Below are 13,542 nucleotides of genomic sequence, written 5' to 3'. Positions count from 1 at the left end.
GAGCAATGCAACCAGAAGGAAGTGAAATGCAAGGCACGGAAACCAGTGATAAGGCAAATGACAATTCAAGTGAGTGATGAAGAGTGCAAGATAGGGTCATGGTGATGTGGTGAAAAAGACACAATTTTAAATTTTGGAAGCAGAACTGATAGGATTTGATTACTGACTAGATGTGAAGCGAGAAAAGATTCTAGAATGATATATTTGCAGGTTATTGTTGTATTGGTATAATGATTACCTTCAACAGGATAATGATTAATTCTTAGTTGGTAGCTCACCTGCACTCTTCTGGTAAATAAGAGCAAAAACACAATTCATGTTGGAACCAAAAAGATACTATATAAAAAAAACAAAACATTAAGGAACCAATCACTGTTATACTGCATTCCCTCTCACACTTTCATTGGGCTTTTCCTCCCTCTTCAGGTCCCTTTTCCTACTCTGGTTTCCTTTTTAAAATAAAAATCTCCCTTGCAGTTATATCTATTATTAGATAGCACATGATCTTGTTCTTCCTTCTTCTGATCCAGTTCTCAAAAAAGTTGCCTATACTGACTGTTTCAGTTTCATGTCTCACACCACTATAATCTAAACCTTACAGACATTATCTCACTTGATGTTCCTACAACTCTGAGAGGTAAAGGTAAATACTAGCTATATATATCCTATCTAATAAAAGAGAAACATGGTAATTGGCGTACGACCGCTACCCTTCCCATTGGCTAATCAGCAAGATAGGCAAATTAACTGTCAGCCAAGATGGCAGCCGGCAGCCAGGCAGCTTGAAACTAACATGAGGCTTGCTTGCTTCAGTGATGGAGGACTCCAACGTTCCCCGCCTGCTGCTGCAGACCTCTGAGCTGGCAGTTTGAAACATAGTTACAAAAATAGAAGCTAAACAAAACCCCAGAAACCAGCTTTCAGCTAGCTGGGATCTCAGACATGGAGTTGATACAGAGTTTCGATTGTAGAATCGAAACAAACCAGTACCTGCTTTCAGGAGCGGAGGCCTAAGAGCTGGAGCCTCAGAGCTAAAGCTGGCTCAGAATTAAAAAAAAAAAAAGAAAGAAAAAAAGGAGCAGTTGGGAGCTTCAGTCCCAGCCTGAAAACAGCCCTCAGCCCCTCACCCAGACTGGCCAGGCACCCCAGTGGGGACCCCCACCCTGATCCGGGGCACCCTTCAGGGCAAACCAGCCAGTCCCCACCCATGCACCAGGCCTCTACCCTATATAGTAAAAGGGTAATATGCCTCCCAGCACCAGGATCAGCAGAGCCGTGAGGTCTCCCGGCACCGGGATCAGCATGACAGGGGGCAGCGCCCAAACCGACTGCCCTGTGGCTCTGTGTGTGACAGGGGGCGGGGCCACAACCTCCCTATCGGCCCTGCTCTGTTCCTGACAGGGTGCGGCACCCCAACCCCCTGATCGGCCCTGCTCTGTGCCTGATAGGGGGGAGCTCCCCCACCTCCTGATCGCCCTGCAGCTCTGTGTGTGACAGGGTGCGGCGCCCCAACCCCCCCACCCACGGGCCCTGCTCTGTGTGTGACGGGGTAGAGCCATAACCTCCCCATCGGCCCTGCCCTGAGTGTGAGAGTGGCAGCGCCCCAACCCCCTGATCGGCCCTGCTCTGTGGGTGATAGAGGGCGGCGCCCCAACCCCCCTCCCCCACACACACACAGGCCCTGCTCTGTGTGTGATGGGGTAGAGCCATAACATCCCCATCGGCCCTGCCCTGAGTGTGACAGTGGCGGGGCCCCAACCCCCTGATCAGCCCGGCTCTGTGGGTGATAGAGGGTGGCGCCCTAACCCCCTGATCCGCCCTGCTCTGTGTGTGACAGGGGGGAGCTCCTCAACCCCCTGATGGGCCCTGCTCTGTGCATGACAGGGGGGAGCTCCCCAACCCCCTGATGGGCCCTGCTCTGTGCGTGACGGGGGGAGCTCCCCAACCCCCTGATTGGCCCTGCTCTGTGTGTGACAGGGGGGAGCTCCCCAACCCCCTGATTGACCCTGCTCTGTGCATGACAGGGGGGAGCTTCCCCAACCCCCTGATCGGCCCTTCTCTGTGCATGACAGAGGGCAGCGCCCCAATTCCCCAATCGGCCCTGCTCTGAGCCTGACCAGGGGCTGCACCTAGGGATTAGGCCTGCCCTCTGCCACTCGGGAGCAGGCCTAAGCCAGCAGGTCGTTATCTCCCGAGGGGTCCCAGACTGCAAGAGGACACAGGCCAGGCTGAGGGACTCCCCCTTCCCCCCCGAGTGCACAAATTTTTGTGCACCGGGCCTCTAGTAAAAGCCTAAAGTGACCATTTGGCTGTTAGCTATGATGCGCACTGACCACCAGGGGGCAGATGCTCAACCCGCAGACATGGAAACATGGAACAGACTGATGAATCTCATAGGAAAGGAGGGAAGAGGGAGGTCAGGAAGAGATTAACCAAAGATCTTATATGCATACTAGAGGCCCCGTGCATGGATTCATGCACTGGTGGGGTCCCTCAGCCTGGCCTGTGGGGATTGGGCTGAAACCAGCAGTCCGACATCCCCCAAGGGGTCCCGGGTTGTGAGAGGGGGCAGGCCAGGCTGAGAGACCCCACCAGTGCACAAATCCATGCACTGGGCCTCTAGTTATTTTATAAGAAGAGAAAATTGAGGCTTAGAAAAGTCAAATAATTTTTTCAAAGTCACACTGATAGTAAGAACAGAGATAGAAATACCTCACTCCAAAGCCTAAGACTCCTAATGTCTAAGGCAGTAGTTCTCAACCTTCCTAATGCCATGACCCTTTAATACAGCTCCTCATTTTGTGGTGACCCCCAACCATAAAATTATTTTTGTTGCTACTTCATAACTGTAATTTTGCCACTGTTATGAATCATAATGTAAATATCTGATATGCAGGATGTATTTAGGCGACCCCTGTGAAAGGATCGTTCAACCCCCAAAGGGGTCGTGACCCACAGGTTGAGAACCGCTGCTTTACAGTATTTTCTCAGTGTTGGGTATGCTAAAGGAATTATGTAAAATACATATTCTGATACAGTATCTATGTGGCTTCGTTAGAACTCACATCCCAGTGAATAAAAACCTTAATGAAATCAGAAGCAGAGATATTTGCATTTTTTGTATTTATAAATGACTATGAAGAGGTTACACTGTTTCTAGTGGTATGGAATAATTAAATGAAAATTACCAATAAGTGCTGCAAAATCAATCCTGAATACCCATTTATTTGGTAGAAAGTGGTAGGTTAGATGCAATTGTTTCCCATATCTTAGATAAGCCTTCACTATATGAATTATCTTAAAAATGTACTTTAAACAAATAAAGATAATTTTGTTTTCTATATACTGCATTTTCTTTCAATATTATTATATAGGTTTTAAATAGTATATTATTTTATAAACTCAATAGTCATTCTTAACCCATGAAAAAAATCTTTTTCAAATCCTAACTTTACAAGAGATCAGTCAGATTACAGTAGTTTCCTACTAAATGTGTCAAAGTCTAAAATTTTTACATATGCCCTTTCTGTTCAAAATTGTACATTTCTATGGTAGAAAAAGTTGATTCTAAAATTTGAAGTCATTATTGACTGACATAATTGAGTCAAATACAGACATCTTAAGATTTCAAAACAAGGATTACTTACATAGAACATTGATTTTTGAAAACAATGAAGTAGTATCGATTTATTGTGAGTTCTAAAATGGCATATTGATGATACCTCAAAGGAGAACAAAAATTAGGTTGTTATTGATCAGTAATTCCTAAATGTGTGAGGCAGGCTTTATTAGAAGGGTGTCTATTAAAAATACAGATTCCTAATGAGAAAACATCAGAAAGGCTTAAATTGTGAGACATCCTACAAAATAATTGCTTCAAAAATAAAAAATGTCAAAAAAGATGGAAGAATTATCCCAAATTTGAGTAGTGTAAGGAGACATGACAACAAAATAAAATGTAGGATTCTGAATTGGATGGTGACCAAAAAATACCAGAACTGAGAAAATTTGCATGAGGTCTATAAATAAATTAATAGGATTGCGTAAGTGTTTATCGCCAGGTTTTGATAATTGTGCCTTGGTTACATATAATGTCAGCATTTGAGGAAGCTAGTTGGAAAGAGCCTAGGGGAGCTCGGATCTGTCTTTGCAAGTCTGAAATTAGCTAAAAGTAAAAGGTAAAGTTGCCCTAGCCAGTTTAGCTCAGTGGATAGAGCACTGGCCAGCAGACTCAAGGGTCGAAGGGTGGATTCTGGGTCAAAGGCAGGTATCTCGTTTGCAGACTCCATCTCTGGCCCCTGTCGGGTAAATGCGGTAGGCAACCAATTGATGTCTCTCTCACATTGATGTTTCTGTCTTTCCCACTCCCTCCCACTCTCTATAAAAATCAATGGAAAATGTCCTCAGGTGAGGATTAACAATAATAATAAAAGAAGTAGAGTTGTAGGTCTCAGCCTCAGGATACTGATCTAGTAGGTGGGACCCAAGCATAATTCTAAAAAATTTTTAATGGATTCTCTGATGCTCCACCAGATTTGGGAACCACTTACCCAGGACAGTTAATGCAGAATACTCTAGAAACAAACGTTCGGGATAATAAAACTATTTATAGAACATTTAAAAATATCAATGTGCTGTTACCTACATCATCTCAATTAATCCTGAGAAAGTCTGAACTAGGCAAGGCGCAGGAATTGGCAACACTAAACTAGTAGCAAAACTTCAGCTCCAAAAGATGAACTAGACAGTTAGAAATTCAGTAAAAGACAGTAGGGTCTCTTTATTATTCCTAGTCTACTATTTCCAACATATCCTACTGATTTTATATTTAAGTAGATTTTATTTTAATGAAATTTATTGGGTGACACTGGTTAATACGATTATATAGGTTTCAAGTATACATTTCTGACACATGATCTGTATATTGGATTTAAAATCTTACTGATTTTAAAACAACACTACAGCTCAGTTGATAGATATTGACATCAGTAAACATAGTTTTAATGAATAAAGAAAAATATGAAACTATGTTATCTTTTAGTAAATTATTAAAGTTTATCTGACTTTTGAACCAAAAATCTCCACTGACCGTACAATGACAAATGATAGCGATAAATGTATCTGAAGGAAATCAGATGATCCAAAAGTAAAACAAAACAAAACAAAACAAATAGAGAAGTAAAATACCAAATTACCAAAGAACAATTGATTCTTCCATCATGAATCACAGAGTTTACTATTTTAATTCTAATAAAACATCATTATAAACGAAACTAAAATTTCGGATACATTCTTCAGATAAACTGATTAGTTTGCTATTTCCAGAAATATCACCAAAGTAAAGCAAAAAAGTAATACAGACTATATTAATAATAAAGGCTTTGTGCAAGTTTTGTTTTGTTAAAACATTAAAGGGATCTGTTAGCAAACTTCAGTAACATATAATAATTATATATCAAAACATAGCTTGGTTCAGGAAGCAAAGAGCAATTGCAAACTAAGTTTACATTTGAAATGTTAACTTATGTGAGAAGTCTAAAGCACTAGAAAACCTCTTTATACTTGACATCTATATTTGATTTTCAGATGTAATTTATGCACTCATTTATATCCTGCCCACATATTAGTAGAGTCTGCATAACAAGCTGCAGTCTATACAGTATCAATCTGTAATTGCACCCTGTTGATTCTTTGCAAGTCTTGGACAAACACTGAATTTTATCCAATTAGTCAATTTGTTGTAATTAATGCATCCAATTAAACATAAGTGAAAGAAACAAGCAAAAATACATGCACATTTTAATTTTTCTTTGCAAGCCAAGTGAAAAACACTGGGGCTATTTTTAAAGTTATTAAACATAAACTTTTTTTTTAATGAACACTTAATTTGGTGAGATTGCTCCTGCTACAGGTTCATTTTAAGACTCCAGCTTAAACTCATCTGGACAAAACAAGGTTTAAAGGGGTTTTGTATTTTAGTTAACCTTAAATTTGTGAGGTTAACATTGTATTTTAAGTTTTGGGTAACTTGGACTATAAATTACTTCCTATTTAAGGCTGGACATAATTTTTCTCAAGAAGTTGAAATTACTTAGTTATTTCATACAAAGTTGCTAAGGATTAATCATAGTCAATATATTTATCAGCACAGTTTAATCCTTTTTAACATTTTACTTTTCAATTACAGTTGACATTCAATATTAGCACAGTTTAATTTTTACTCCTAATAAACATTTCTTCTTAAAAAAATAAAATGGTGTTTATGTTTAAAATTATTGACAAATAGGGACATTAAAATCAAATACTTTACATCAGTGCTTCTAAGATACACATTTTCCCACATATTAACATCTATGAAATCAAGATTCACCTAATCATCAACAATATGCCAGTTTTAGTTGGCAATATTTTTATCTTTATTATTAATACAAAATTATTGTGTCTTATAATCAATGACATCTTAGATGTAATGAAATAAAGCACACAGTTTGCTAATGATAAACCTTACTAATACAATTTATATAAAAGTATACTTCTTAAAAATGGTACTGTAAACTTTAATTAAGTTCATAATAGTAATGTATATACCAATACTTTCTATAGATGAATGTTTCAGATTTTCGCTGAGTTTTAAGTTTAGGTATTAGGGATAATGAAATCAATGAAACATTTTATCTGCTGGGAATTTAAAAATTATAGAACGTATAGAGACTACTAATGGCATATGATTTATTAAAAATACATAATAAATTTATACATACATTTTCTTTTCTTTTTTTTTTTTTAAATATATTTTATTGATTTTTTACAGAGAGGAAGGGAGAGAGATAGAGAGCCAGAAACATCGATCAGCTGCCTCCCACACATCCCCCACCGGGGATATGCCCACAACCCAGGTACATGCCCCTGACCGGAACCGAACCCGGGACCCCTCAGTCCGCAGGCCGACGCTCTATCCACTGAGCCAAACCAGTCTCGGCTATACATACATTTTCAAATTGTTTTATCACATGCCAAAAAACAATGAAGTAAGTTCTACATTTATAGCTTATCTAAACAAATACTAAATTCCTATCATCTTGACAACTTGCAATCAGGATCTCATTAATCACTTTATTAACATAAACTACAAAGTGATCATTCCCAATTTCTGAATTCATCTGATTTTCCCCTCAGATTTTATTTCTATTATTTTCCCCTTACATTTTATTTAGACGTAAATGCCCCTCTAGAGATACTAGTATGCATGTGAACACAGGTTAGTTTTTTTTAATAAACACACACATACATATGTGTATACATATGATGGTAGCTAATTAATACATGTTATTTTCCTTATACTTGAGCTTGATAAACATTTCCTAATTTAGATGTTTCTGCTTTAACTAAAAAGCTACTTCTAGCATCTGATAACTAGCATGCCTAAAACAATAATTATCAAATTCAAAAAAAGTTTAGTCATGAAGGACTATTACAGACTAAATATATAGGGCCACAAGAACATTAAGTATCAAAGGCATTCTATCTATGTCAGTCTGATAATCTATAACACAAATAAGTAAATTCTAACTGACAACATGGAAACAATTTAAATGTCAAAGTTATAAATGGTTCATCATGTGATATTATAATATATAATTTAAAACTGAATAGAGCCTTAGGAAAATTATACTGGAAGTCTTAGAATGAATTTTATTTTAGAATTTAAGTTTCTACTATTCCTAAACCATAGTTATATCCTTGTGGTTTCAAGAAGGATTAGCCTGCCATTTGTTTTTGATTTAACAAATCAAACTCAACCATTTGTTATCTTTTAATATTTCAACTTTTATTCCTTCACTCATGCATTCATCCCATAAAATTCATTCCATCCCCATCTATTATGTACCTACTATTACTTAAGAAGTTCCTGCTATTTTGCTGTTAATCTACTTGAAAGGCAGCTTGTTAGAACCTGAGTGCCAAGATATGAAGACATTAAAATAGAAAAGGGTTGTTTCTGGTCCTACCTCTTTCAGGTCCTACCTGCCACTTCTATTTCAACCTACACCCTTCCACATAACCATGGGCAACTCTTTCAAACTCAAGCGTATTTCAAACAAAATTTACCTGTCCTAGGCTCGATCCCCAGTGTGGGGGGTGTGCAGGAGGCAGCCATTCAATGATTCTCTCTCATCATTGATGTTTCTAGCTCTCTCTCCCTTTCCCTTCCTCTCTGAAATCACTAAAAAAACAAAACATTTACCTGTCCTACATGCTATTCTAGCTAACCTGACGAACAGAGACGTGCTCATATGGAAAAAGCCATTAAAAAGTTAACCTATTCTCCTAGCAACTGTTTTCGTTTTTGTCTGATTTTTTTTAACTGGTCTTATTTAGGAACAGAGCTTTAATGGAAAGAAAACCTAGGCAGGTGAGTGAGAGTTTAGGTTGGAATGAAGGGTGTGGCTCCTGACCCTGTTTTCCTTCAACAGCTATCTGCTATGTATGTTTTCAGGAAATAACAATAGCTAACATCTATTACATAAATCCCAGGTACTGTTCTGTTTGCTTTAAATGTTATTAAATCATTTTATCCTCAAAATAATACAACAAGGCAAGTACTATCATCATCCCCATTTTATGTGTAAGAAAACTAAAGGTTGAAGAGATTAAGTACTTGTTAAGTCATGCTGCTTGTAAGTGACAAAACTGGAATTTGAACAAATGCAACTGGTTCCAAAGCCAAAGAATTTGAGCACATTATCATATTGCATGCCCAATCTAACTCACAGAACTGCTGTCAAGATTAAATGACACTAAATCAAAGTGCTCTGAAAAGGACACTCTACTCCTTGTATGGTTAAAACATTAATCTATAAGTGACAGAAATAATAAAAAGGTTCAAGCACACTAGTAAGCACAGGCAGTATTGGTTTTCTTCAGTTGAGTCTTCCTAGAGTACATAAAATCAAACATATGGGTTATATAAACACCAACACTGACTATGCATCAACCACACTTACTGCTTACTAATTTACTTTTAAAATTTATATTTCACATTATTGATGGTTATTCTAAAATGTATTCCCTTCAATTTTATCTGATATCAATCATTTGATATTAGCAACAGCTCAATTCATTCAAAACTAATGGGAAAACAACATTTTATAAGAAAATGTTTAAAATAGCATAAAATGCTATGAATTAAAATATGTAACCAAGCTATATAAATGACTCTTCACACAAAAATTTAAAACTTAGCAAGTTCAAAATTATAAAATATAATGGTTTATTGGAAAGCACAGAAATGATATACTTCAATTGACTATTATAGCAACTCTAGATGGTATATGAATTTCATTTCCAACTATACATTTCCTCTAAAATGAAAATAATCATTGGCTTTGATAAATTTTTACTCTAACAGCTTAATAACAATATATACGCAAGCTTCAATTTTACTTACCTGCCTACAATTTAGAAATTCCTCTATCAAAAAGTTCTGTACTCTCATGATCACTTGTATTATTTCATTTTATTTTTTCCATTTTCCTTGCATTATAGTGTCCGTTACTGGCTTTTAAGAGCTTGTTTATGACTAAAGATGTTAACCATTTCTCATGCATTGCAAATGAAATACCATGTTTTTGTTATTAAACTTGTGTATTAAATATAATCATGTTGTTTTTTAAAAAAGTCTTATACTATCAACAGTACTTTTTAGCAACTACTCAGTATCTATCCAGTACAATTATCAGCTTATGTTTTCAAGAATGTTATCTATAAAAACAAGTACTAAATTGATCAATACTGTGCAATATTAAAATAATTTATTGTTAAACTATTTCGAACAAAAATATAAACACCACAGAATGAATCAGACACTCAACTGCAATAAATTATTGTTCCCTACCATATCATTTCACATCTTTCAAAAAAATCCACATTTCTCTATTATAATTTAATTGTTTCTAATTTCCTCTAACGTACATTGTTTTTTCTTGAGCCCAGTTCACTTCTGGTATCTTTTGCTGATAGCTACCCTTCCTCTACCTCCCACCCCCATTTAAACTTACTGTAACTTTTCAAGTTTCTCTAAAAATGCCCTCATTTTATGTGTTGTTTTTAAATATCCTTTCAAAGGTACACAACTTTGTCCAGATCTATGACTTCAATTATGTTAACTTTCAATACATTAAAGGATTAAAATATGAGGTTTCGCAAATTAAAACTAGACATAATATTGGAAAAATAAGATACTTTCGTACCAAAACCTTTAAGTATGCAAGTAGTGGAAAGTTATCTTTAAAATTTTATTTAAGCTATCTGCAAATAAAATACAAAATCAATAATATTCATTATTACTCTATTATTGCAAGAGAGCACATATTATTTAATTGTTTGGACTGAAAGGCATCAGGACCTAACAATATAATTCAGTTTGGTGGTTGCATTTAAAATGCTGAGAATTAATTTGTTTTAAAAAACTGTGATAGTTCAAAATATCTACATAATGTATCAATAACTTCTTAAGCAAATGAAGATTTCCATAATAAGAGAATTATTTACTGGTACTTTCTTGCATGGGGAAAAAAGGAAAACAGTAAATACTTTTCATATAAAGCCTGCAAAAATGACCAAATATTCTGCAAAAACAATTCTAAACTATATTGACCTTAGGTTGTTTTTACCCTTGCATATAAAACATACATACATATAGAACAAATAATACTTACTACATTTTATTTTTTAAATATGTATTAGCTAATTTGTAAATAAAAATGCTTAGGATTAATATATCCTCCTAGAGCAATTCTTTGTCCTTGTATTTCTCTTGGAGCATTAATCCTCACCTGGCCTCTTGATTACATGAATTAAATAAGAAAGACCGTAAGAGCCAGAGGGCTGCTTACTGTTGATTAAAATAGTCTTAGTTTTCATGCCATTTCATTTAGTGAAAGGTTATGAGAAAATTTTGTATTTCATGTTTCCAAAGTATAAGGTGCCCAATGGAGTATGACTCAGAGCTTAAAAGATCTTATAAAGAATTTCAATGCATGTTCTGTAAAGAAAGTAAATTTGAAACTGGAACAGCAATATGAATTTAGTTTTGTTTGTTTTTCTTTTTGTTTGATATACAAATATTTTCTTTTAAAATTCCTTTTACTAATATTAACTTAAAAAAGAAAGCTATGTTCACAGAATGATAAAATTTAGTAGATCCTGGACTATTACCTAATTCAGTCAAAAAAGAAACAGTACACATAGTCTCTAACAACTGAAAACTCCAAAGTGGGAGAAAACTCATCACACGCACATCAAAGGAATTAAATTTGATTCTTAACCAACTTACCCAATTTTTGACTTCTCTTTTAACTTAGAACAAGTTCTTGCTTTTTTGCTCTCTTTGTCCTTTGGCTTGGCTTTCATCCTTCTGCCTCTCTTTTCCTCTCTTCCTTCAACTGAAGCGCTAGGAAAGTTCTCAGGGCTCATGACTCGTGGGATATTGCGCTCCCCACGCTCCTTTGCTTTGGCTATGGCCTCTGATATTATACGATTGGCCTTTTCTTGCTTGCTTTCTGATTCCACCTTTTTTCTCTGCTTCTTCTCGGACATGATCCTCACCTGGGTATTCTGCAACTTAGTGTATGTCCCAGAACCATCATTCTTCTTGGAAGACGGAGGCTAAAGAAACCAAAATATTATTTATACAACATACCAGGGTACATAAAAAAAATGAACATAAATATCTGAATATTTTAAATTAGGCTTAAAGAAGTAACAAACATGAGCAAATATGTGAGTGTTACAAATTGAAAATTAAAACATTTTGCTAGTGTAGAAATTAGTGTAGGTATGAAATAAAAAGCTCAACTAGTTCTTTTAAAAATGAAGGTTAAAAAAGTATAATACAGATTCACTGAATTTTTCATAGTATTCTTGATTAGTTGACTCAAATTTTATCCTGTAAATATGTTATACATTTGGAATTTTTTAAACAGTCTTTTCTTTCTTCTTCATTCCAGAACTCTGAAAATTATTAATACATTTAAATTAGCAATTTTAACACAGAATGGCTACTCCTATTATAATTGTTAGAAAAATAAAGCCTCTGGTTTACAAGAAAATAGAACTAGAACCTGAAACATTGAAATAATTTTAATGTGCAATCTAGGCAGCAACATAGCTAGTTAGTAAACATTCCCATACTTAAAATTAGAGAAAGTTTTAGTTTTTCCGTGAAAGAGTTAAAATGTGTCCCTCCCCCCCTTTCTATATCACAATTATTTTGCTCAAGCAATTCTGGGAGGAAAAAAAACAAGTTTTATAGTTTTATGTTAAAATTATTAATATTTAGCAATATCACAGGAAGCAGATCAACAGCATTTTTAAAAGAATATCCTTTTTAAACACACATTCATCCACATATAGATCACAGTTTTGTTATGTTCTTACCCGTAAACATGCCTCTGACTATAGCAAAGGAAAAAACCACCAGGAATTTCCAAACACATTTTCATGCTGATTCCAGTGGGCTTCACTGGATATCTTTTCTATACCTGCCTCATCAAAGGTTTCATCTCAGTGCTGCAGCACTGGAAGAGGAAGGAAGGCTTAGAATCGCTCACTAAAATGCCACCTTAAGGCCTACAGGCTATAACAAATAACCAAGACTCGAGAAAACAGCAACAAGCTCAAGATGGCGATGCAGTACGACTCCCGCAGCAGCAGCCAGTAATAAGGAAGGTTATTCAATCCCATTAGCCTTTTAGCCCAAAGAACCCCTCCTCCTCCCACTCATTCAGGCTTTCACTTACCCTTCCTCTTGGCCTCTTCACTGAAGACATTTTTGGCGTCAGACAAAGGCTTGCCCTCTGCTTTTTCACCACCCCAGGCAGTGCTCAAGAAAAAAGCATTGAAAGATTCCTAAATGGCCTATTTAGCAAGCTGCAACCAAGAGATGCACAACCCCTCCACAAATACACATTGTGATTGATCAACACATTTCTGCCTTAGCAAGTTTATCTCCACTGTTCATCCTATTTAGATATGAAAAAGGCTGTAAAGTCCTCCTGAAAAGCTGAGTTCCCTCAATAGCTATAAGCAGATAGCCAGATTCCAACAAAGCACAGAAAGAAATGCATGCACAAAGCATCAAAATGCATCAGCATGAATATTAGAGATGTCGTTAAAAATACTGACTCCTTCTGCGGAAGTAGGCCAGCAGATGGTGCTACCAGTTATTATTCCATTAGACTCTGCAATTTAACCCCCAATGGACTGTTCTTCCCTCCATGTAACACATTAACTCTCAATCTGCCATTTCCTGCAGCCAAGTTTTTAAAAATATACATTAAAAACCTGACTTTTAAAAATCATCTGAAAACTAAAACGATGGTGAAATAGCTTTCTTTATGTAGCTATTGGTATTAAAAAACAAAACCCAATGCAATTTTTACTGGAGAAAAATACTTTTCCTCATGATACCCTAAAATACTTCAAATATAAAAATAGCTAAAGGCAAACAAAGGGTTAAAGAGCAGGTCATGCAAATGAACA

General features: G+C 36.2%; 1 protein-coding gene across 2 annotated transcripts in view; it reads right to left on the bottom strand.

Annotated features, from left to right (window-relative positions):
- CHD9 (chromodomain helicase DNA binding protein 9) overlaps nt 1–13,243 on the bottom strand; it is a 76,408-nt gene extending 63,165 nt beyond the window's left edge. For both annotated transcript variants that reach the window (XM_081108550.1, XM_081108551.1), the window contains exons 1-2: nt 12,801–13,243; nt 11,336–11,667 (exon numbers count right to left, since the gene is read on the bottom strand). In XM_081108550.1, the coding sequence (XP_080964676.1) occupies nt 11,336–11,667; nt 12,801–12,830 (362 nt within the window). In that variant the 5' untranslated portion in view covers nt 12,831–13,243. The remainder of the gene's footprint in view (nt 1–11,335; nt 11,668–12,800) is intronic.
- Between the last annotated feature and the right edge of the window lie 299 nt (nt 13,244–13,542).

This window comes from Myotis nattereri (assembly GCF_964212035.1).
Source record: "Myotis nattereri genome assembly, chromosome: 15".
Classification (NCBI taxonomy): domain Eukaryota; kingdom Metazoa; phylum Chordata; class Mammalia; order Chiroptera; family Vespertilionidae; genus Myotis; species Myotis nattereri.
Note: the sequence above shows the minus strand (reverse complement) of the source record. Positions and strands in the feature narration are given on the sequence as shown.